This window comes from Bufo gargarizans, chromosome 8 (genome assembly GCF_014858855.1).
Source record: "Bufo gargarizans isolate SCDJY-AF-19 chromosome 8, ASM1485885v1, whole genome shotgun sequence".
Lineage (NCBI taxonomy): Eukaryota > Metazoa > Chordata > Amphibia > Anura > Bufonidae > Bufo > Bufo gargarizans.
In genome coordinates this window covers 199,194,976-199,219,929 of record NC_058087.1, presented here as the reverse complement: position 1 = coordinate 199,219,929, position 24,954 = coordinate 199,194,976, and the positions used below count along the sequence as shown (strand labels likewise).

The window sequence follows — 24,954 nt, the reverse complement described above, 5'->3', positions numbered from 1 at the left end:
ATATACTACATCAGGGGCAAGCTGCGCCCGTCACCAAGTGCATTTAACCCTCAATGGTGCGTTTGTTTTTTGGCTAAAGCCTACATCAGGGTGAAGCTGTCACACCAAGTGCATTTAACCAGCAATAGTCTGTTTATTTTTTGGCCATATACTACATCAGGGGCAAGCTGCGCCCGTCACCAAGTGCATTTAACCCTCAGTAGTGTGGTTGGTCAAGCTATCACACCAAGTGCATTTAACCAGCAATAGTCTGTTCATTTTTTGGCCATATACTACATCAGGGGCAAGCTGCGCCCGTCACCAAGTGCATTTAACCCTCAGTAGTGTGGTTGGTCAAGCTGTGACACCAAGTGCATTTAACCAGCAATAGTCTGTTCATTTTTTGGCCATATACTACATCAGGGGCAAGCTGCGCCCGTCACCAAGTGCATTTAACCAGCAATAGTGTGGTTATTTTTTGGCCATATCCCAGTCTAATTCTGTCACTAAATCCATACCGGTCACCCAGCGCCTAAATACTAGGCCTCAAATTTATATCCAGCTAAATCTGTCCTTAGTGCTGTAGCTGGGCGAGTTATTTAGTGTCCGTTCAAGCACATTTCTTGTTCTGGGTTGAAATACAATTCCCAATTTAGCAATTTCATAATTTAGTGGTTTCTGCTATATCAGAGCTATTTGAAATCTATCCCTAAAAGGGTATATAATATTCAAGGTGCACATTGGGTCATTCAGAATAACTTCACACACACCCGCTACTGTGTATTTCCAAGTCTAATTCTGGCACTAAACCCATACCTGTCACCCAGCGCCTAAATACTAGGCCTCAAATTTATATCCCGCTGAATTTGAATACAATACATTGGGCCAAATAATATATTTGTTGTTGTGGTGAACGATAACAATGAGGAAAACATCTAGTAAGGGACGCGGACGTGGACATGGTCGTGGTGGTGTTAGTGGACCCTCTGGTGCTGGGAGAGGACGTGGCCGTTCTGCCACATCCACACGTCCTAGTGTACCAACTACCTCAGGTCCCAGTAGCCGCCAGAATTTACAGCGATATATGGTGGGGCCCAATGCCGTTCTAAGGATGGTAAGGCCTGAGCAGGTACAGGCATTAGTCAATTGGGTGGCCGACAGTGGATCCAGCACGTTCACATTATCTCCCACCCAGTCTTCTGCAGAAAGCGCACAGATGGCGCCTGAAAACCAACCCCATCAGTCTGTCACATCACCCCCATGCATACCAGGGAAACTGTCTCAGCCTCAAGTTATGCAGCAGTCTCTTATGCTGTTTGAAGACTCCGCTGGCAGGGTTTCCCAAGGGCATCCACCTAGCCCTTCCCCAGCGGTGAAAGACATAGAATGCACTGACGCACAACCACTTATGTTTCCTGATGATGAGGACATGGGAATACCACCTCAGCATGTCTCTGATGATGACGAAACACAGGTGCCAACTGCTGCGTCTTTCTGCAGTGTGCAGACTGAACAGGAGGTCAGGGAGGAAGACTGGGTGGAAGACGATGCAGGGGACGATGAGGTCCTAGACCCCACATGGAATGAAGGTCGTGCCACTGACTTTCACAGTTCGGAGGAAGAGGCAGTGGTGAGACCGAGCCAACAGCGTAGCAAAAGAGGGAGCAGTGGGCAAAAGCAGAACACCCGCCGCCAAGAGACTCCGCCTGCTACTGACCGCCGCCATCTGGGACCGAGCACCCCAAAGGCAGCTTCAAGGAGTTCCCTGGCATGGCACTTCTTCAAACAATGTGCTGACGACAAGACCCGAGTGGTTTGCACGCTGTGCCATCAGAGCCTGAAGCGAGGCATTAACGTTCTGAACCTGAGCACAACCTGCATGACCAGGCACCTGCATGCAAAGCATGAACTGCAGTGGAGTAAACACCTTAAAACCAAGGAAGTCACTCAGGCTCCCCCTGCTACCTCTTCTGCTGCTGCCGCCTCGGCCTATTCTGCTGCTGCCGCCTCGGCCTCTTCCTCCGCCTCTGGAGGAACGTTGGCACCTGCCGCCCAGCAAACAGGGGATGTACCACCAACACCACCACCACCACCTCCGTCACCAAGCGTCTCAACCATGTCACACGCCAGCGTTCAGCTCTCCATCTCACAAACATTTGAGAGAAAGCGTAAATTCCCACCTAGCCACCCTTGATCCCTGGCCCTGAATGCCAGCATTTCTAAACTACTGGCCTATGAAATGCTGTCATTTAGGCTGGTGGACACAGACAGCTTCAAACAGCTCATGTCGCTTGCTGTCCCACAGTATGTTGTTCCCAGCCGCCACTACTTCTCCAAGAGAGCCGTGCCTTCCCTGCACAACCAAGTATCCGATAAAATCAAGTGTGCACTGCGCAACGCCATCTGTAGCAAGGTCCACCTAACCACAGATACGTGGACCAGTAAGCACGGCCAGGGACGCTATATCTCCCTAACTGCACACTGGGTAAATGTAGTGGCAGCTGGGCCCCAGGCGGAGAGCTGTTTGGCGCACATCCTTCCGCCGCCAAGGATCGCAGGGCAACGTTCTTTGCCTCCTGTTGCCACCTCCTCCTTCTCGGCTTCCTCCTCCTCTTCTTCCACCTGCTCATCCAGTCAGCCACACACCTTCACCACCAACTTCAGCACAGCCCGGGGTAAACGTCAGCAGGCCATTCTGAAACTCATATGTTTGGGGGACAGGCCCCACACCGCACAGGAGTTGTGGCGGGGTATAGAACAACAGACCGACGAGTGGTTGCTGCCGGTGAGCCTCAAGCCCGGCCTGGTGGTGTGTGATAATGGGCGAAATCTCGTTGCAGCTCTGGGACTAGCCAATTTGACGCACATCCCTTGCTTGGCGCATGTGCTGAATTTGGTGGTGCAGAAGGTCATTCACAACTACCCCGACATGTCAGAGCTGCTGCATAAAGTGCGGGCCGTCTGTTCGCGCTTCCGGCGTTCACATCCTGCTGCTGCTCGCCTGTCTGCGCTACAGCGTAACTTCGGCCTTCCCGCTCACCGCCTCATATGCGACGTGCCCACCAGGTGGAACTCCACCTTGCACATGCTGGACAGACTGTGCGAGCAGCAGCAGGCCATAGTGGAGTTTCAGCTGCAGCACGCACGGGTCAGTCGCACTACAGAACAGCACCACTTCACCACCAATGACTGGGCCTCCATGCGAGACCTGTGTGCCCTGTTGCGCTGTTTCGAGTACTCCACCAACATGGCCAGTGGCGATGACACCGTTATCAGCGTTACAATACCACTTCTATGTCTCCTTGAGAAAACACTTAGGGCGATGATGGAAGAGGAGGTGGCCCAGGAGGAGGAGGAGGAGGAGGAAGAGGGGTCATTTTTAGCACTTTCAGGCCAGTCTCTTCGAAGTGACTCAGAGGGAGGTTTTTGGCAACAGCAGAGGCCAGGTACAAATGTGGCCAGCCAGGGCCCACTACTGGAGGATGAGGAGGACGAGGAGGAGGTGGAGGAGGATGAGGATGAAGCATGGTCACAGCGGGGTGGCACCCAACGCAGCTCGGGTCCATCACTGGTGCGTGGCTGGGGGGAAAGGCAGGACGATGACGATACGCCTCCCACAGAGGACAGCTTGTCCTTACCCCTGGGCAGCCTGGCACACATGAGCGACTACATGCTGCAGTGCCTGCGCAACGACAGCAGAGTTGCCCACATTTTAACCTGTGCGGACTACTGGGTTGCCACCCTGCTGGATCCACGCTACAAAGACAATGTGCCCACCTTACTTCCTGCACTGGAGCGTGATAGGAAGATGCGCGAGTACAAGCGCACGTTGGTAGACGCGCTACTGAGAGCATTCCCAAATGTCACAGGGGAACAAGTGGAAGCCCAAGGCCAAGGCAGAGGAGGAGCAAGAGGTCGCCAAGGCAGCTGTGTCACGGCCAGCTCCTCTGAGGGCAGGGTTAGCATGGCAGAGATGTGGAAAAGTTTTGTCAACACGCCACAGCTAACTGCACCACCACCTGATACGCAACGTGTTAGCAGGAGGCAACATTTCACTAACATGGTGGAACAGTACGTGTGCACACCCCTCCACGTACTGACTGATGGTTCGGCCCCATTCAACTTCTGGGTCTCTAAATTGTCCACGTGGACAGAGCTAGCCTTTTATGCCTTGGAGGTGCTGGCCTGCCCGGCAGCCAGCGTTTTGTCTGAACGTGTATTCAGCACGGCAGGGGGCGTCATTACAGACAAACGCAGCCGCCTGTCTACAGCCAATGTGGACAAGCTGACGTTCATAAAAATGAACCAGGCATGGATCCCACAGGACCTGTCCGTCCCTTGTCCAGATTAGACATTAACTACCTCCCCATAACCATATATTATTGGACTCCAGGGCACTTCCTCATTCAATCCTATTTTTATTTTCATTTTACCATTATATTGCGAGGCTACCCAAAGTTGAATGAACCTCTCCTCTGCCTGTGTGCTAGGCCTAAATATATGCCAATGGACTGTTGCAGTGGTGGCTGACATGAAGCCTGATTCTCTGCTATGACATGCAGACTAATTCTCTGCTGACATGAAGCCAGATTGTCTGTTACGGGACCTCTCTCCTCTGCCTGGGTGCTGGGCCTAAATATATGCCAATGGACTGTTGCAGTGGTGGCTGACGTGAAGCCTGATTCTCTGCTATGACATGCAGACTGATTCTCTGCTGACATGAAGCCAGATTCTCTGTTACGGGACCTCTCTCCTCTGCCTGTGTGTGTGCTGGGCCTAAATATATGCCAATGGACTGTTGCAGTGGTGGCTGACGTGAAGCCTCATTCTCTGCTATGACATGCAGACTGATTCTCTGCTGACATGAAGCCAGATTCTCTGTTACGGGACCTCTCTCCTCTGCCTGTGTGTGTGCTGGGCCTAAATATATGCCAATGGACTGTTGCAGTGGTGGCTGACGTGAAGCCTCATTCTCTGCTATGACATGCAGACTGATTCTCTACTGACATGAAGCCAGATTCTCTGTTACGGGACCTCTCTCCTCTGCCTGTGTGTGTGCTGGGCCTAAATATATGCCAATGGACTGTTGCAGTGGTGGCTGACGTGAAGCCTCATTCTCTGCTATGACATGCAGACTGATTCTCTGCTGACATGAAGCCAGATTCTCTGTTACGGGACCTCTCTGCTCTGCCTGTGTGCTGGGCCTAAATACAGTATATGCCAATGGACTGTTGCAGTGGTGGCTGAAGTGAAGCCTCATTCTCTGCTATGACATGCAGACTAATTCTCTGCTGACATGAAGACAGATTCTCTGTTACGGGACCTCTCTCCTCTGCCTGTGTGTGTGCTGGGCCTAAATATATGCCAATGGACTGTTGCAGTGGTGGCTGACGTGAAGCCTCATTCTCTGCTATGACATGCAGACTAATTCTCTGCTGACATGAAGACAGATTCTCTGTTACGGGACCTCCCTCCTCTGCCTGGGTGCTGGGCCTAAATATATGCCAATGGACTGTTGCAGTGGTGGCTGACGTGAAGCCTCATTCTCTGCTATGACATGCAGACTAATTCTCTGCTGACATGAAGACAGATTCTCTGTTACGGGACCTCTCTCCTCTGCCTGTGTGTGTGCTGGGCCTAAATATATGCCAATGGACTGTTGCAGTGGTGGCTGACGTGAAGCCTCATTCTCTGCTATGACATGCAGACTGATTCTCTGCTGACATGAAGCCAGATTCTCTGTTACGGGACCTCTCTCCTCTGCCTGTGTGTGTGCTGGGCCTAAATATATGCCAATGGACTGTTGCAGTGGTGGCTGACGTGAAGCCTCATTCTCTGCTATGACATGCAGACTAATTCTCTGCTGACATGAAGCCAGATTGTCTGTTACGGGACCTCTCTCCTCTGCCTGTGTGTGTGCTGGGCCTAAATATATGCCAATGGACTGTTGCAGTGGTGGCTGACGTGAAGCCTCATTCTCTGCTATGACATGCAGACTAATTCTCTGCTGACATGAAGACAGATTCTCTGTTACGGGACCTCTCTCCTCTGCCTGTGTGTGTGCTGGGCCTAAATATATGCCAATGGACTGTTGCAGTGGTGGCTGACGTGAAGCCTCATTCTCTGCTATGACATGCAGACTGATTCTCTGCTGACATGAAGCCAGATTCTCTGTTACGGGACCTCTCTCCTCTGCCTGTGTGTGTGCTGGGCCTAAATATATGCCAATGGACTGTTGCAGTGGTGGCTGACGTGAAGCCTCATTCTCTGCTATGACATGCAGACTAATTCTCTGCTGACATGAAGACAGATTGTCTGTTACAGGACCTCTCTCCTCTGCCTGGGTGCTGGGCCTAAATATATGCCAATGGACTGTTGCAGTGGTGGCTGACGTGAAGCCTGATTCTCTGCTATGACATGAAGACTGATTCTCTGCTGACATGAAGCCAGATTGTCTGTTACGGGACCTCTCTCCTCTGCCCGGGTGCTGGGCCTAAATATATGACAATGGACTGTTGCAGTGGTGGCTGACGTGAAGCCTCATTCTCTGCTATGACATGCAGACTAATTCTCTGCTGACATGAAGACAGATTCTCTGTTACGGGACCTCTCTCCTCTGCCTGGGTGCCGGGGCCTAAATATCTGAGAATGGACTGTTCCAGTGGTGGGTGACGGGAAGCCAGATTCTCTGCTATGGAACCTCTCTCCAATTGATTTTGGTTAATTTTTATTTATTTAATTTTTATTTTAATTCATTTCCCTATCCACATTTGTTTGCAGGGGATTTACCTACATGTTGCTGCCTTTTGCAGCCCTCTAGCTCTTTCCTGGGCTGTTTTACAGCCTTTTTAGTGCCGAAAAGTTCGGGTCCTCATTGACTTCAATGGGGTTCGGGTTCGGGACGAAGTTCGGATCGGGTTCGGATCCCGAACCCGAACATTTCCGGGATGTTCGGCCGAACTTCTCGAACCCGAACATCCAGGTGTTCGCTCAACTCTAGTCATGGGTCAAAGTTTGGCGCAATGCAAAAGAATATGGCGTCGGCAGATATCGCCATATGTTTGCCCATTTCGTGAACAGCGAACGAGCAAAGGTCGCCGTGAAACGACCGCCGGGCGAACCATAAGGCCATCTCTAATCTCCAGTATACATTCCTAGAAAAACCCTTGTTGTCCGTGGCCGAGCATTATTCTACTGAAAAATAGAAGCCCTGCCATGAGAGGAACACGTGTGGCTGCATGATATCCTGCACAAATCACTGAGCTGTTAGTGTCCTTGTATCACTACTAGGGGTGACCGACTATCATGTGATGGCTCCCCCGATCATCACACCAGCAGTTATCAGCCCTGCTATGAGAGGAACACATGTGGCAGAAGATTGTCCTCCACATACCACTGAGCTGTTAGTGTCCTGGTATCACTACTAGGGGTGACCGACTATCATGTGATGGCTCCCCCGATCCTCACACCAGCAGTTATCAGCCCTGCTATGAGAGGAACACATGTGGCAGAAGATTGTCCTCCACATACCAATGAGCTGTTAGTGTCCTTGTATCACTACTAGGGGTGACCAACTATCATGTGATGGCTCCCCCGATCATCACACCAGCAGTTATCAGCCCTGCTATGAGAGGAACACATGTGGCAGAATATTGTCCTCCACATACCAATGAGCTGTTAGTGTCCTGGTATCACTACTAGGGGTGACCGACTATCATGTGATGGCTCCCCCGATCCTCACACCAGCAGTTATCAGCCCTGCTATGAGAGGAACACATGTGGCAGAAGATTGTCCTCCACATACCAATGAGCTGTTAGTGTCCTTGTATCACTACTAGGGGTGACCAACTATCATGTGATGGCTCCCCCGATCCTCACACCAGCAGTTATCAGCCCTGCTATGAGAGGAACACATGTGGCAGAAGATTGTCCTCCACATACCACTGAGCTGATAGGGTCCTTGTATCACTACTAGGGGTGACCGACTATCATGTGATGGCTCCCCCAATCCTCACACCAGCAGCTGTTAGCCCTGCTATGAGAGGAACACATGTGGCAGAAGATTGTCCTCCACATACCAATGAGCTGTTAGTGTCCTTGTATCACTACTAGGGGTGACCGACTATCATGTGATGGCTCCCCCGATCCTCACACCAGCAGTTATCAGCCCTGCTATGAGAGGAACACATGTGGCAGAAGATTGTCCTCCACATACCAATGAGCTGTTAGTGTCCTTGTATCACTACTAGGGGTGACCGACTATCATGTGATGGCTCCCCCGATCCTCACACCAGCAGTTATCAGCCCTGCTATGAGAGGAACACATGTGGCAGAAGATTGTCCTCCACATACCACTGAGCTGTTAGTGTCCTGGTATCACTACTAGGGGTGACCGACTATCATGTGATGGCTCCCCCGATCCTCATACCAGCAGTTATCAGCCCTGCTATGAGAGGAACACATGTGGCAGAAGATTGTCCTCCACATACCACTGAGCTGTTAGTGTCCTTGTATCACTACTAGGGGTGACTGACTATCATGTGATGGCTCCCCCGATCCTCACACCAGCAGTTATCAGCCCTGCTATGAGAGGAACACATGTGGCAGAAGATTGTCCTCCACATACCAATGAGCTGTTAGTGTCCTTGTATCACTACTAGGGGTGACCGACTATCATGTGATGGCTCCCCCGATCCTCACACCAGCAGTTATCAGCCCTGCTATGAGAGGAACACATGTGGCAGAAGATTGTCCTCCACATACCAATGAGCTGTTAGTGTCCTTGTATCACTACTAGGGGTGACCGACTATCATGTGATGGCTCCCCCGATCCTCACACCAGCAGTTATCAGCCCTGCTATGAGAGGAACACATGTGGCAGAAGATTGTCCTCCACATACCACTGAGCTGTTAGTGTCCTGGTATCACTACTAGGGGTGACCGACTATCATGTGATGGCTCCCCCGATCCTCACACCAGCAGTTATCAGCCCTGCTATGAGAGGAACACATGTGGCAGAAGATTGTCCTCCACATACCACTGAGCTGTTATTGTCCTTGTATCACTACTAGGGGTGACCGACTATCATGTGATGGCTCCCCCGATCCTCATACCAGCAGTTATCAGCCCTGCTATGAGAGGAACACATGTGGCAGAAGATTGTCCTCCACATACCACTGAGCTGTTAGTGTCCTTGTATCACTACTAGGGGTGACTGACTATCATGTGATGGCTCCCCCGATCCTCACACCAGCAGTTATCAGCCCTGCTATGAGAGGAACACATGTGGCAGAAGATTGTCCTCCACATACCAATGAGCTGTTAGTGTCCTTGTATCACTACTAGGGGTGACCGACTATCATGTGATGGCTCCCCCGATCCTCACACCAGCAGTTATCAGCCCTGCTATGAGAGGAACACATGTGGCAGAAGATTGTCCTCCACATACCAATGAGCTGTTAGTGTCCTTGTATCACTACTAGGGGTGACCGACTATCATGTGATGGCTCCCCCGATCCTCACACCAGCAGTTATCAGCCCTGCTATGAGAGGAACACATGTGGCAGAAGATTGTCCTCCACATACCACTGAGCTGTTAGTGTCCTGGTATCACTACTAGGGGTGACCGACTATCATGTGATGGCTCCCCCGATCCTCACACCAGCAGTTATCAGCCCTGCTATGAGAGGAACACATGTGGCAGAAGATTGTCCTCCACATACCACTGAGCTGTTATTGTCCTTGTATCACTACTAGGGGTGACAGACTATCATGTGATGGCTCCCCCGATCCTCACACCAGCAGTTATCAGCCCTGCTATGAGAGGAACACATGTGGCAGAAGATTGTCCTCCACATACCACTGAGCTGTTAGTGTCCTTGTATCACTACTAGGGGTGACTGACTATCATGTGATGGCTCCCCCGATCCTCACACCAGCAGTTATCAGCCCTGCTATGAGAGGAACACATGTGGCAGAAGATTGTCCTCCACATACCACTGAGCTGTTAGTGTCCTGGTATCACTACTAGGGGTGACCGACTATCATGTGATGGCTCCCCCGATCCTCATACCAGCAGTTATCAGCCCTGCTATGAGAGGAACACATGTGGCAGAAGATTGTCCTCCACATACCACTGAGCTGTTAGTGTCCTTGTATCACTACTAGGGGTGACTGACTATCATGTGATGGCTCCCCCGATCCTCACACCAGCAGTTATCAGCCCTGCTATGAGAGGAACACATGTGGCAGAAGATTGTCCTCCACATACCAATGAGCTGTTAGTGTCCTTGTATCACTACTAGGGGTGACCGACTATCATGTGATGGCTCCCCCGATCCTCACACCAGCAGTTATCAGCCCTGCTATGAGAGGAACACATGTGGCAGAAGATTGTCCTCCACATACCAATGAGCTGTTAGTGTCCTTGTATCACTACTAGGGGTGACCGACTATCATGTGATGGCTCCCCCGATCCTCACACCAGCAGTTATCAGCCCTGCTATGAGAGGAACACATGTGGCAGAAGATTGTCCTCCACATACCACTGAGCTGTTAGTGTCCTGGTATCACTACTAGGGGTGACCGACTATCATGTGATGGCTCCCCCGATCCTCACACCAGCAGTTATCAGCCCTGCTATGAGAGGAACACATGTGGCAGAAGATTGTCCTCCACATACCACTGAGCTGTTATTGTCCTTGTATCACTACTAGGGGTGACCGACTATCATGTGATGGCTCCCCCGATCCTCACACCAGCAGTTATCAGCCCTGCTATGAGAGGAACACATGTGGCAGAAGATTGTCCTCCACATACCACTGAGCTGTTAGTGTCCTTGTATCACTACTAGGGGTGACCGACTATCATGTGATGGCTCCCCTGATCATCACACCAGCAGTTATCAGCCCTGCTATGAGAGGAACACATGTGGCAGAAGACTGTCCTCCACATACCACTGAGCTGTTAGTGTCCTGGTATCACTACTAGGGGTGACTGACTATCATGTGATGGCTCCCCTGATCATCACACCAGCAGTTATCAGCCCTGCTATGAGAGGAACACATGTGGCAGAAGACTGTCCTCCACATACCACTGAGCTGTTAGTGTCCTTGTATCACTACTAGGGGTGACTGACTATCATGTGATGGCTCCCCCGATCATCACACCAGCAGCTGTTAGCCCTGCTATGAGAGGAACACATGTGGCAGAAGATTGTCCTCCACTTACCACTGAGCTGTTAGTGTCCTGGTATCACTACTAGGGGTGACTGACTATCATGTGATGGCTCCCCTGATCATCACACCAGCAGTTATCAGCCCTGCTATGAGAGGAACACATGTGGCAGAAGATTGTCCTCCACATACCAATGAGCTGTTAGTGTCCTGGTATCACTACTAGGGGTGACTGACTATCATGTGATGGCTCCCCTGATCATCACACCAGCAGTTATCAGCCCTGCTATGAGAGGAACACATGTGGCAGAATATTGTCCTCCACATACCACTGAGCTGTTAGTGTCCTTGTATCACTACTAGGGGTGACAGACTATCATGTGATGGCTCCCCCGATCCTCATACCAGCAGTTATCAGCCCTGCTATGAGAGGAACACATGTGGCAGAAGATTGTCCTCCACTTACCACTGAGCTGTTAGTGTCCTGGTATCACTACTAGGGGTGACTGACTATCATGTGATGGCTCCCCTGATCATCACACCAGCAGTTATCAGCCCTGCTATGAGAGGAACACATGTGGCAGAAGATTGTCCTCCACATACCACTGAGCTGTTAGTGTCCTTGTATCACTACTAGGGGTGACCGACTATCATGTGATGGCTCCCCCGATCCTCATACCAGCAGTTATCAGCCCTGCTATGAGAGGAACACATGTGGCAGAAGATTGTCCTCCACATACCACTGAGCTGTTAGTGTCCTTGTATCACTACTAGGGGTGACCAACTATCATGTGATGGCTCCCCCGATCCTCACACCAGCAGTTATCAGCCCTGCTATGAGAGGAACACATGTGGCAGAAGATTGTCCTCCACATACCACTGAGCTGATAGGGTCCTTGTATCACTACTAGGGGTGACCGACTATCATGTGATGGCTCCCCCAATCCTCACACCAGCAGCTGTTAGCCCTGCTATGAGAGGAACACATGTGGCAGAAGATTGTCCTCCACATACCAATGAGCTGTTAGTGTCCTTGTATCACTACTAGGGGTGACCAACTATCATGTGATGGCTCCCCCGATCCTCACACCAGCAGTTATCAGCCCTGCTATGAGAGGAACACATGTGGCAGAAGATTGTCCTCCACATACCACTGAGCTGATAGGGTCCTTGTATCACTACTAGGGGTGACCGACTATCATGTGATGGCTCCCCCAATCCTCACACCAGCAGCTGTTAGCCCTGCTATGAGAGGAACACATGTGGCAGAAGATTGTCCTCCACATACCAATGAGCTGTTAGTGTCCTTGTATCACTACTAGGGGTGACCGACTATCATGTGATGGCTCCCCCGATCCTCACACCAGCAGTTATCAGCCCTGCTATGAGAGGAACACATGTGGCAGAAGATTGTCCTCCACATACCAATGAGCTGTTAGTGTCCTTGTATCACTACTAGGGGTGACCGACTATCATGTGATGGCTCCCCCGATCCTCACACCAGCAGTTATCAGCCCTGCTATGAGAGGAACACATGTGGCAGAAGATTGTCCTCCACATACCACTGAGCTGTTAGTGTCCTGGTATCACTACTAGGGGTGACCGACTATCATGTGATGGCTCCCCCGATCCTCATACCAGCAGTTATCAGCCCTGCTATGAGAGGAACACATGTGGCAGAAGATTGTCCTCCACATACCACTGAGCTGTTAGTGTCCTTGTATCACTACTAGGGGTGACTGACTATCATGTGATGGCTCCCCCGATCCTCACACCAGCAGTTATCAGCCCTGCTATGAGAGGAACACATGTGGCAGAAGATTGTCCTCCACATACCAATGAGCTGTTAGTGTCCTTGTATCACTACTAGGGGTGACCGACTATCATGTGATGGCTCCCCCGATCCTCACACCAGCAGTTATCAGCCCTGCTATGAGAGGAACACATGTGGCAGAAGATTGTCCTCCACATACCAATGAGCTGTTAGTGTCCTTGTATCACTACTAGGGGTGACCGACTATCATGTGATGGCTCCCCCGATCCTCACACCAGCAGTTATCAGCCCTGCTATGAGAGGAACACATGTGGCAGAAGATTGTCCTCCACATACCACTGAGCTGTTAGTGTCCTTGTATCACTACTAGGGGTGACCGACTATCATGTGATGGCTCCCCCGATCCTCATACCAGCAGTTATCAGCCCTGCTATGAGAGGAACACATGTGGCAGAAGATTGTCCTCCACATACCACTGAGCTGTTAGTGTCCTTGTATCACTACTAGGGGTGACCGACTATCATGTGATGGCTCCCCCGATCCTCATACCAGCAGTTATCAGCCCTGCTATGAGAGGAACACATGTGGCAGAAGATTGTCCTCCACATACCAATGAGCTGTTAGTGTCCTTGTATCACTACTAGGGGTGACCGACTATCATGTGATGGCTCCCCCGATCCTCACACCAGCAGTTATCAGCCCTGCTATGAGAGGAACACATGTGGCAGAAGATTGTCCTCCACATACCACTGAGCTGTTAGTGTCCTGGTATCACTACTAGGGGTGACCGACTATCATGTGATGGCTCCCCCGATCCTCACACCAGCAGTTATCAGCCCTGCTATGAGAGGAACACATGTGGCAGAAGATTGTCCTCCACATACCACTGAGCTGTTAGGTTCCTTGTATCACTACTAGGGGTGACCGACTATCATGTGATGGCTCCCCCGATCCTCACACCAGCAGTTATCAGCCCTGCTATGAGAGGAACACATGTGGCAGAAGATTGTCCTCCACATACCACTGAGCTGTTAGTGTCCTTGTATCACTACTAGGGGTGACCGACTATCATGTGATGGCTCCCCTGATCATCACACCAGCAGTTATCAGCCCTGCTATGAGAGGAACACATGTGGCAGAAGACTGTCCTCCACATACCACTGAGCTGTTAGTGTCCTGGTATCACTACTAGGGGTGACTGACTATCATGTGATGGCTCCCCTGATCATCACACCAGCAGTTATCAGCCCTGCTATGAGAGGAACACATGTGGCAGAAGACTGTCCTCCACATACCACTGAGCTGTTAGTGTCCTTGTATCACTACTAGGGGTGACTGACTATCATGTGATGGCTCCCTCGATCATCACAACTGCAGCTGTTAGCCCTGCTATGAGAGGAACACATGTGGCAGAAGATTGTCCTCCACTTACCACTGAGCTGTTAGTGTCCTGGTATCACTACTAGGGGTGACTGACTATCATGTGATGGCTCCCCTGATCATCACACCAGCAGTTATCAGCCCTGCTATGAGAGGAACACATGTGGCAGAAGATTGTCCTCCACATACCAATGAGCTGTTAGTGTCCTGGTATCACTACTAGGGGTGACTGACTATCATGTGATGGCTCCCCTGATCATCACACCAGCAGTTATCAGCCCTGCTATGAGAGGAACACATGTGGCAGAATATTGTCCTCCACATACCACTGAGCTGTTAGTGTCCTTGTATCACTACTAGGGGTGACAGACTATCATGTGATGGCTCCCACGATCCTCATACCAGCAGTTATCAGCCCTGCTATGAGAGGAACACATGTGGCAGAAGATTGTCCTCCACTTACCACTGAGCTGTTAGTGTCCTGGTATCACTACTAGGGGTGACTGACTATCATGTGATGGCTCCCCTGATCATCACACCAGCAGTTATCAGCCCTGCTATGAGAGGAACACATGTGGCAGAAGATTGTCCTCCACATACCACTGAGCTGTTAGTGTCCTTGTATCACTACTAGGGGTGACCGACTATCATGTGATGGCTCCCCCGATCCTCATACCAGCAGTTATCAGCCCTGCTATGAGAGGAACACATGTGGCAGAAGATTGTCCTCCACATACCACTGAGCTGTTAGTGTCCTTGTATCACTACTAGGGGTGACCGACTATCATGTGATGGCTCCCCCGATCCTCATACCAGCAGTTATCAGCCCTGCTATGAGAGGAACACATGTGGCAGAAGATTGTCCTCCACTTACCAATGAGCTGTTAGTGTCCTGGTATCACTACTAGGGGTGACTGACTATCATGTGATGGCTCCCCCGATCCTCATACCAGCAGTTATCAGCCCTGCTATGAGAGGAACACATGTGGCAGAAGATTGTCCTCCACATACCAATGAGCTGTTAGTGTCCTGGTATCACTACTAGGGGTGACCGACTATCATGTGATGGCTCCCCCGATCCTCATACCAGCAGTTATCAGCCCTACTATGAGAGGAAAACATGTGGCAGAAGATTGTCCTCCACATACCACTGAGCTGTTAGTGTCCTGGTATCACTACTAGGGGTGACCGACTATCATGTGATGGCTCCCCCGATCATCACACCAGCAGTTATCAGCCCTGCTATGAGAGGAACACATGTGGCAGAAGATTGTCCTCCACATACCACTGAGCTGTTAGTGTCCTCGTATCACTACTAGGGGTGACCGACTATCATGTGATGGCTCCCCCGATCCTCACAGCAGCAGCTGTTAGCCCTGCTATGAGAGGAACACATGTGGCAGAAGATTGTCCTCCACTTACCACTGAGCTGATAGGGTCCTCGTATCACTACTAGGGGTGACCACTGACCAACTGTTGTATGAGATGTATCCACCAATCACTACATCCAGCAGTTGTAAGCCCTGACATGAGAAAAACACATGTGGCAGCAGGATGTCCTGAGCATATCAATGAGCTGTTAGTGTCCCTGCATCACTACTAGGGGTGACAAACTGTCATATGCAATGGCATCGCCGATCATCACACCATCTGGAGCCTGTTTACCGTGTGTGCTTGATCTTTTGTAACCACTGCTTCCAACACTTCCTCACAGCTAGGTCACAACAGCCTAGATGAAGGGCAATTCATCAACACCACATCCTGCTTCTCCCAGTCCAGTAATGTGCCTCCTCAAAGTCTGTCAACTGGGAAAAATGCATCATAGTCATGTCTAGCAGTCAACTATCTCTCCCAAGAGATACACTACTCAAAAGAAGCCTCTGAGAGCCTTTTTATAGGGCAGGAGAGGAAGCACATTTACGCCCTATTGTGGCAAGACCCAATGTCTAATCAGACCATCCCTGTCACCATTTACATATCTACCTGTTTATCTGTTTATGCGAAACCTACAACAGGGATCGGTGACGTTTGGCACTCCAGCTACTGGGAAACTACAACTCCCAGGATGCACACTTACTCAGCTGTTCTTGTCGCACCCATATAAGTGAAAGGAGGATTCTAGGAGTTGTAGTTTCAAAACAGTTGCAATCCCTGCAGTACAGGATGACTAGAGACCAGAGCGAGGATTGGAGGTTGTCTCATCATCTTAGGTGTCCTCTGAGCAAAGGACCAATAACATTTGACATTAAGGCGAGGACTACAGGAAAAACAATACAAAACCCCAAATCAGCTCATATCAGGCGTAGAGTTCAGTCTCTGGCACATGGACTCCCAGAATATGCACCGCATTTATTAACTCTGTGCTTCTTACTCCAGCAGAATTTTTACATAAGAAACAAAGTCTTAGTAAATCTCACCCAATAATCTTACATATTTCAGCGGTGGTGAAAACCTGCAGCTTGGGTGGAGTCCGGGATTTCCAGTAGTAATGCAGAATGGGTGGTGCCGTATATCCCTGTGCCCTCATTACTATATTACACATGCTCCTCCTGTGAACGCCCACGCAGGCACATTTCTAGGACTCTTTTTTACTTTCACTTCAGAGATAGTTCTGCTTCCATTGTGAACGCTCAAATCTTAGGTTTACAAGAAGTCAGAGATGGAATTTAATCAGCTGAAGGAGAACATATTTTCTTACACCCTAAATAACTGCACCCTGGGAAACCAAGGCTTCAACCGAGTCCTCATACAGCTCATGGGCTTCCTGGGACACGGGAAATCATCCCTCATCAACTCGTGTAAATATGCACTCCATGACCAGCAGTTCAAAGCCCATGCTGCATCTGGCTCAGCTGATGGTGGCCTCACCGTTGTTAGGAACGCCTATCCACTCACCAGTACCATCACCATGGTGGACAATCGAGGATGTGCCACGTTAAACTCCTTAGAGACCGGGGAGATTTACACTCATCTGGGTAAGAGACATTCACTTTTTTCCGGAGATGGGTCATACCAATGTCCATGATAGATAGAAGGCCACGGACTTTGGTCAGACCCTGATGAATGGTATTTCTGATTGTCACACTTCCTCCACCAATTGTTGTCTGACATGATGTGACTGAGAAATTCAAGAAATCATAAATATGTGTAGAGGTGGAGGACATCAGGGACTGGGAGGTCCAAACTGCTCCTTGTGAGAGGGATAAAGCTGTGACACCAGTTCTAATGTGAGGAAGAAGTCATCGGGGAGAGAGGTCACCGAACAGGGTCTACTGGAGCTGATGCTGCTGGTGTACTGGCAGGGGGCCATGGGCTTTGGTTGACTTTGGTTATTTTGGAATTTTCAGATCTTCTATTATGACATATGACTATAAATCTGTATTGTTCTTTATTTCTTCTTCTCCAGGGAATTTCGTCCCATTGAATAGAGGAGTTGAATGGACAAAGGAATTTGATGCAGTGTTGGATCGCCTTGAAGACTCAGACTTAGAGCCAAACTACAGTGATATTATTGTGCCCATATTCGTTTACAGGTGGGAGAGTAATTGGGCATTCTGGGTGGTACATGGTTATCTGGGGTCAGTGGAATTGGTATTCATAGACATGAATGTGGTTGCCAGGACTGTCTAGATCAAGCATAGTACATCACACGTAATCACACGTTGGTCAGAGGCTCCCAATATTCTATTTCTATGCCAGGTGAGGGGGAGCACAGAATGTCAGTAATGGCAGCAGCATTAATTGGAACCTGTCATCAACTTTGTGCTGACCGTACTGAGGGCAGTGTAAAGTAGTGACAGAAATGCTGATGTCAGCGGTGTGTCACACATCAGCTAAAAGTAAGTGGTTGCCGAGAACCAGCATCATGATGATTGCAGCCCAGGCCTTGAAAAGAGTCACGGCCACCTGAGAAGAGTCCTGGCTATTATAATCTCCCGCCCATCTGCTGATGACTGACAGTCTTTGACCTAGTTTTCTCCCTTTCTATCTAGGAGAGAACTGCCAATCATCAGCAGATTGGTGAGAGTGCAGGTGATTATAATAACCAGGTAGATTTGACTCTTTTCTAGGCCTGGGCTGCAATGATTATGATGCTGGTTCTCGGCAACCACTTACCGTTAGCTGATGTGTGACACCCCGCTGACATCAGCACTTCTGTCACTACTTTATCCTGGCCTCAGTACGGTCAGCATAAAGTTGATGACAGGTTCCCTTTAAGGATGTGGTCAGATGATGGCGGCGCCTACAGTCACCATCCAGTGATGACAGCATTGATTGGGCTTATAAAGTTATATAGATCATTGGAGGGGCAAGCACCACTGTGGATAATACCTGTTAGGGTGAACGGGTCTGTGCCATCTGCAGAAGAACTCACCATAAAATTACTGTTTTTACAGTGTGAAGAGAGAAATTGCACCAAACGAGGTGGAGATAATCAAGACATTCCTCAAAATCTGTCGAGATCTCACAGGTAAATACAAGATCTTGGCATTTTGTTGACCTGCAGACTTGGGGGGACAGTGGACCGGACACTGCTAGTCGTAGTCCGTAGACATAGTTATATTACCTGTGGACTGTGAGTGACGGAAGGACTCATAATATGGGGATTGCTCACGTGGATGAAGACACAGCTGTTTCATCTTCAACAAGAAGACTGTAGTGTTAGCCCACAGATGTAAAGTTCTATCCCAGATCCAATGGGTGTCCCAGTAATCAGGGTGTTCATCAGTGATGGGGTAAACAAGAGCAGACATCTCCCACCAGGGTGCATCATTAATATTGAGAAAGAACCTATGAAATAACAGCCTGGGAGCAGTGATGGAGCAGATCTCCACTAGGTCAACACATACATTAGAGATAATCTGTATGCTCCTGGTCTCTGGTCATGGGTGGACTTTACTGTGTGTCTCCATCTCCATTGAGCAGTGTATGGGTGGTCTGCACATTCTGAGAATACGCTTCTCTTTTTTGTGTACTGGATGAAAGAACCTTCATATTATCACATACGTATGGCGATACACTAGGATTTACATCCACTGAGAGTGTTTGGCTTCTATAACTTGCACTGTGAGGGTCTGACCATCATCCACTATATGCCGTGAGCGCCTCGTCCTAAAGTAAGATGTCAATGACATGCTGTCATGTGAAGCTGGTTTCTGCTCCATCGGTCTTGTGTACTTTAATTTAAGTCATTGAGAAAGAATAGAGGCACGATGTAAAAATGGGCCCCTAGTAGAGAGAGGCAGATTAAATATATGGGCCCCTAGTAGAAACAGGCAGAAGGAACATCTGGTACCCTAGTAGATAGAGGCAGAAGGTGCAGATGGGCTCCTAGTAGAGAAGGTATGTATGGACCCCTGGTAGAGGAGGTATGTATGGACCCCTGGTAGAGAAGGTATGTATGGACCCCTGGTAGAGAAGGTATGTATGGACCCCTGGTAGAGAAGGTATGTATGGATCCCTGGTAGAGAAGGTATGTATGGACCCCTGGTAGAGAAGGTATGTATGGACCCCTAGTAGAGAAGGTATGTATGGACCCCTGGTAGAGAAGGTATGTATGGACCCCTGGTAGAGAAGGTATGTATGGACCCCTGGTAGAGAAGGTATGTATGGACCCCTGGTAGAGAAGGTATGTATGGACCCCTGGTAGAGAAGGTATGTATGGACCCCTGGTAGAGAAGGTATGTATGGACCCCTAGTAGAGAAGGTATGTATGGACCCCTAGTAGAGACAGGCAGAATTTACATATGGACGAGAGAGAACAGCTATCCTAGCAGACGGTGCAGTGACAGGGGAGCCCATCACCACCACTGCGGCCTACACCTCCTCCCTCGCTACCATCACCAGTGCCGAGTACACTGCCTGAGGCACACCAACAAGCATAAAAGAAGCCCTCACCCTCTCACCTAGGAGAGGCGACTGGAGCTGAGGGACTGTTCTTTACCAGATCTCTGTCTCTACCTTCCTTTCTTCATAACACTGGGTTAGATTTCCCGCCTCTATTAGTTCCTCATCAGGAGATTTCTGGTGGGGCTGCTGCCCTCATGTGGCCACTTTTGGGATCACTGTTATTGAGCCAATTTTCTGCCTCTTCAGTCATATTTGATGTAGCCATGATATCGTAATTTGCGGATAGCAGACTTCCTATTCACCATCCTGCTGGCATTTACTCTCTGCCACCTTTGCACAGTCCCCGATGTTGGGGATCTGATTTGGACAAACATCTTATCAAACCTTTGGCAGGGAGAGCTACCTGTTCACAAGTTTTCTCACACTTGGACAACTCTCTACTCCATGCCATGCATAAAGCCAGAAACACATGTCTCCTACACACTGCTCCTCCAGACACTGTTAGAACTTGGCCCTACAAATCTGATAATGGGGGTAGCCTTTAACTTAGTGCAATGCTCCTTGCTGTCCCCACAATCCTCAGCAGATACCACTTCCATTTTGTACTTCATGGAGGATCTTTCTATATGTGATCCTTAGAGGTTGGTGGACACCACAGCTAGAGAATACACCTGCCACTCCCTCACCCATCAATCCTTCTCTATAGACTATTTCCTTATCTCCTCTCAGTTGTTTGCCCACCACCATGACTCCCATATCCACCCGATAACGATTTCGGACCTTGCTCCCCTCTCTCTATTCCTCACTCTAACAAATCCATGCCCATGTGCCCGACAGTGGAGGTTCCCTTCGTACTTTGCAGATATGGCCTCTAGCAGAGAGAGGTAGAAGGTACATATGGCCTCTAGCAGAGAGAGGTATAAGGTACATATGACCTCTAGCAGAGAGAGGTAGAAGGTACATATGGCCTCTAGCAGAGAGAGGTAGAAGGTACATATGGCCTCTAGCAGAGAGAGGTATAAGGTACATATGACCTCTAGCAGAGAGAGGTAGAAGGTACATATGACCTCTAGCAGAGAGAGGTAGAAGGTACATATGGCCTCTAGCAGAGAGAGGTAGAAGGTACATATGGCCGCTAGCAGAGAGAGGTAGAAGGTACATATGGCCTCTAGCAGAGAGAGGTATAAGGTACATATGACCTCTAGCAGAGAGAGGTAGAAGGTACATATGGCCTCTAGCAGAGAGAGAAGTAGAAGGTACATATGGCCTCTAGCAGAGAGAGGTAGAAGGTACATATGACCTGTAGCAGAGAGAGACAGAAGGTGCATATGACCTCTAGCAGAGAGAGGTAGAAGGTACATATGGCCTCTAGCAGAGAGAGGTAGAAGGTACATATGGCCGCTAGCAGAGAGAGGTAGAAGGTACATATGACCTCTAGCAGAGAGAGACAGAAGGTACATATGGCCTCTAGCAGAGAGAGACAGAAGGTACATATGGCCTCTAGCAGAGAGAGGTAGAAGGTACATATGACCTCTAGCAGAGAGAGACAGAAGGTACATATGACCTCTAGCAGAGAGAGACAGAAGGTACATATGGACTCTAGCAGAGAGAGGTAGAAGGTACATATGGACTCTAGCAGAGAGAGGCAGAAGTTACATATGGCCTCTAGCAGATAGAGGTAAAAGGTACATATGGCCTCTAGCAGATAGAGGTAAAAGGTACATATGACCTCTAGCAGAGAGAGGCAGAAGGTACATATGACCTCTAGCAGAGAGAGGCAGAAGGTACATATGGCCTCTAGCAGAGAGAGACAGAAGGTACATATGGACTCTAGCAGAGAGAGGCAGAAGTTACATATGGCCTCTAGCAGATAGAGGTAAAAGGTACATATGGCCTCTAGCAGAGAGAGGTAGAAGGTACATATGACCTCTAGCAGAGAGAGGTAGAAGGTACATATGGCCTCTAGCAGAGAGAGGTAGAAGGTACATATGGCCTCTAGCAGAGAGAGGTAGAAGGTACATATGGCCTCTAGCAGAGAGAGGTAGAAGGTACATATGGCCTCTAGCAGAGAGAGGTAGAAGGTACATATGGCCTCTAGCAGAGAGAGGTAGAAGGTACATATGGCCTCTAGCAGAGAGAGGTAGAAGGTACATATGGCCTCTAGCAGAGAGAGGTAGAAGGTACATATGACCTCTAGCAGAGAGAGACAGAAGGTACATATGACCTCTAGCAGAGAGAGGTAGAAGGTACATATGGCCTCTAGCAGAGAGAGGTAGAAGGTACATATGACCTCTAGCAGAGAGAGGTAGAAGGTACATATGGCCTCTAGCAGAGAGAGGTAGAAGGTACATATGGCCTCTAGCAGAGAGAGGCAGAAGTTACATATGGCCTCTAGCAGAGAGAGGTAAAAGGTACATATGACCTCTAGCAGAGAGAGGCAGAAGGTATATATGGCCTCCAGAAGAGAGAGGTAGAATGTACATATGGGCCCCTAGTAAAGAGAGGCAGAACATGTCTAATGGAGACAGGCATAAGGTACATGTTGCCCCAGTAATGAGAGGGAGAAGGTATCTATTGGCCCATATTAGAGAGGCAGAAGTTATATATGAGCCCCTAGTAGAGAGAAACAGAAGGTGGTTATGGGCCCCAGTCAGGCCTGGGAGGACAGTGATTCTCCTTCTGTGCAGTCTCTATCTTTTGTGGGTGTTTTGGCTGGTCCAGATGTCCTGTGTATTTCTTTCTACCTTTCCTCATTGTGAATGTTTCTTCTCCACTATACAGGGTTCTTCCCCATCATCGTCCTCACCCATAAGACCAGCGGTAACTTCTCCAAATTCCGTGATTTGTTTGAGGGGATGGGGGCTGAGGAAATCTTCTCTGTAGAGAATTACACACAAGAAGACAACCTGAAGACCTTGGGAAGACATTTGCAATTCCTGAACCTGATCCATAAAGTCCTACAAAATGTTAATTTCAGAATGATGGAGGAACGGAACCCCAAAAAAGAGAGAGCCGAGCGCAAGAAATTTATCCAAAAGTTCTTCCATGAGAGAGAAGTGCATAAATAAGGAACATTGGGGGCTTGGAGAAATAAGGGACATGGGAGGCATGGAGAAATGAGGGACATAGGGGACATGGGGAGCTTGGACACATGAGGGACATAGGGGGCATGGACACATGAGGGACATAGGGGACATGGGGGCATGGACACAGGAGGGACATAGAGGACATTGGAGCATGGACACATGAGAAACATAGAGGACAAGGGGGCATGGACATATGAGGGACATAAAGGACATGGGGGCATGGACATATGAGGGACATAAAGGACATGGGGGCATGGACATATGAGGGACATAAAGGACATGGGGGCTTGGACCCATGATGGACATGGGGGCATGGACACATGAGGGACATAGAGGACATGGGGGCATGGACACATGGGGGCATGAACACATGAGGAACATAGTGGACATGCGGGCATGGGCACATGAGATACATGGGGGACATGAAGGCTGTGAAAACCCTTGCATATCAATAAGATTCACATGTCAATAATAGCTAAATAGAGTTGATTGAATTTGTTGAAATTTGTTTTTAGTCCCATTTGTCCACTTAAAAAAAAAAAATAGGGGGCTATTTATCAAACTGATGTAAGAGAGCCGTGCCTTCCCTGCACAACCAAGTATCCAATAAAATCAAGTGTGCACTGCGCAACGCCATCTGTAGCAAGGTCCACCTAACCACAGATACGTGGACCAGTAAGCACGGCCAGGGACGCTATATCTCCCTAACTGCACACTGGGTAAATGTAGTGGCAGCTGGGCCCCAGGCGGAGAGCTGTTTGGCGCACGTCCTTCCGCCGCCAAGGATCGCAGGGCAACATTCTTTGCCTCCTGTTGCCACCTCCTCCTTCTCGGCTTCCTCCTTCTCTTCTTCCACCTGCTCATCCGGTCAGCCACACACCTTCACCACCAACTTCAGCACAGCCCGGGGTAAACGTCAGCAGGCCATTCTGAAACTCATATGTTTGGGGGACAGGCCCCACACCGCACAGGAGTTGTGGCGGGGTATAGAACAACAGACCGACGAGTGGTTGCTGCCGGTGAGCATCAAGCCCGGCCTGGTGGTTTGCGATAATGGGCGAAATCTCGTTGCAGCTCTGGGACTAGCCGGTTTGACGCACATCCCTTGCTTGGCGCATGTGCTGAATTTGGTGGTGCAGAAGTTCATTCACAACTACCCCGACATGTCAGAGCTGCTGCATAAAGTGCGGGCCGTCTGTTCGCGCTTCCGGCGTTCACATCCTGCTGCTGCTCGCCTGTCTGCGCTACAGCGTAACTTCGGCCTTCCCGCTCACCGCCTCATATGCGACGTGCCCACCAGGTGGAACTCCACCTTGCACATGCTGGACAGACTGTGCGAGCAGCAGCAGGCCATAGTGGAGTTTCAGCTGCAGCACGCACAGGTCAGTCGCACTAGCAGGAACAGCACCACTTCACCACCAATGACTGGGCCTCCATGCGAGACCTGTGTGCCCTGTTGCGCTGTTTCGAGTACTCCACCAACATGGCCAGTGGCGATGACGCCGTTATCAGCGTTACAATACCACTTCTATGTCTCCTTGAGAAAACACTTAGGGCGATGATGGAAGAGGAGGTGGCCCAGGAGGAGGAGGAAGAGGAGGAGGAGGAGGAAGAGGGGTCATCTCTAACACTTTCAGGCCAGTCTTTTAGAAGTGCCTCAGAAAGAGGATTTTTGCAACAGCAGAGGCCAGGTACAAACTTGGGGAGGATG

General features: G+C 49.7%; 2 protein-coding genes across 2 annotated transcripts in view; one reads left to right on the top strand and one right to left on the bottom strand.

Moving 5' to 3' along the window:
• The window catches only part of LOC122945564, a 140,519-nt gene extending 123,685 nt beyond the window's left edge, over positions 1-16,834 (bottom strand). The window contains exon 1 of the mRNA XM_044304629.1: positions 16,725-16,834. Coding sequence (XP_044160564.1) covers positions 16,725-16,834 — 110 coding nt within the window. The remainder of the gene's footprint in view (positions 1-16,724) is intronic.
• A 44-nt stretch (positions 16,835-16,878) lies between these two features.
• Positions 16,879-23,865, top strand: LOC122945203. Its single transcript, XM_044304150.1, has 4 exons — positions 16,879-17,282; positions 17,714-17,840; positions 18,705-18,778; positions 22,939-23,865. The coding sequence occupies exons 1-4, from the start codon at positions 16,967-16,969 to the stop codon at positions 23,223-23,225; spliced, it is 804 nt and encodes a 267-aa protein (XP_044160085.1). The 5' UTR covers positions 16,879-16,966; the 3' UTR covers positions 23,226-23,865.
• Positions 23,866-24,954: the final 1,089 nt, after the last annotated feature.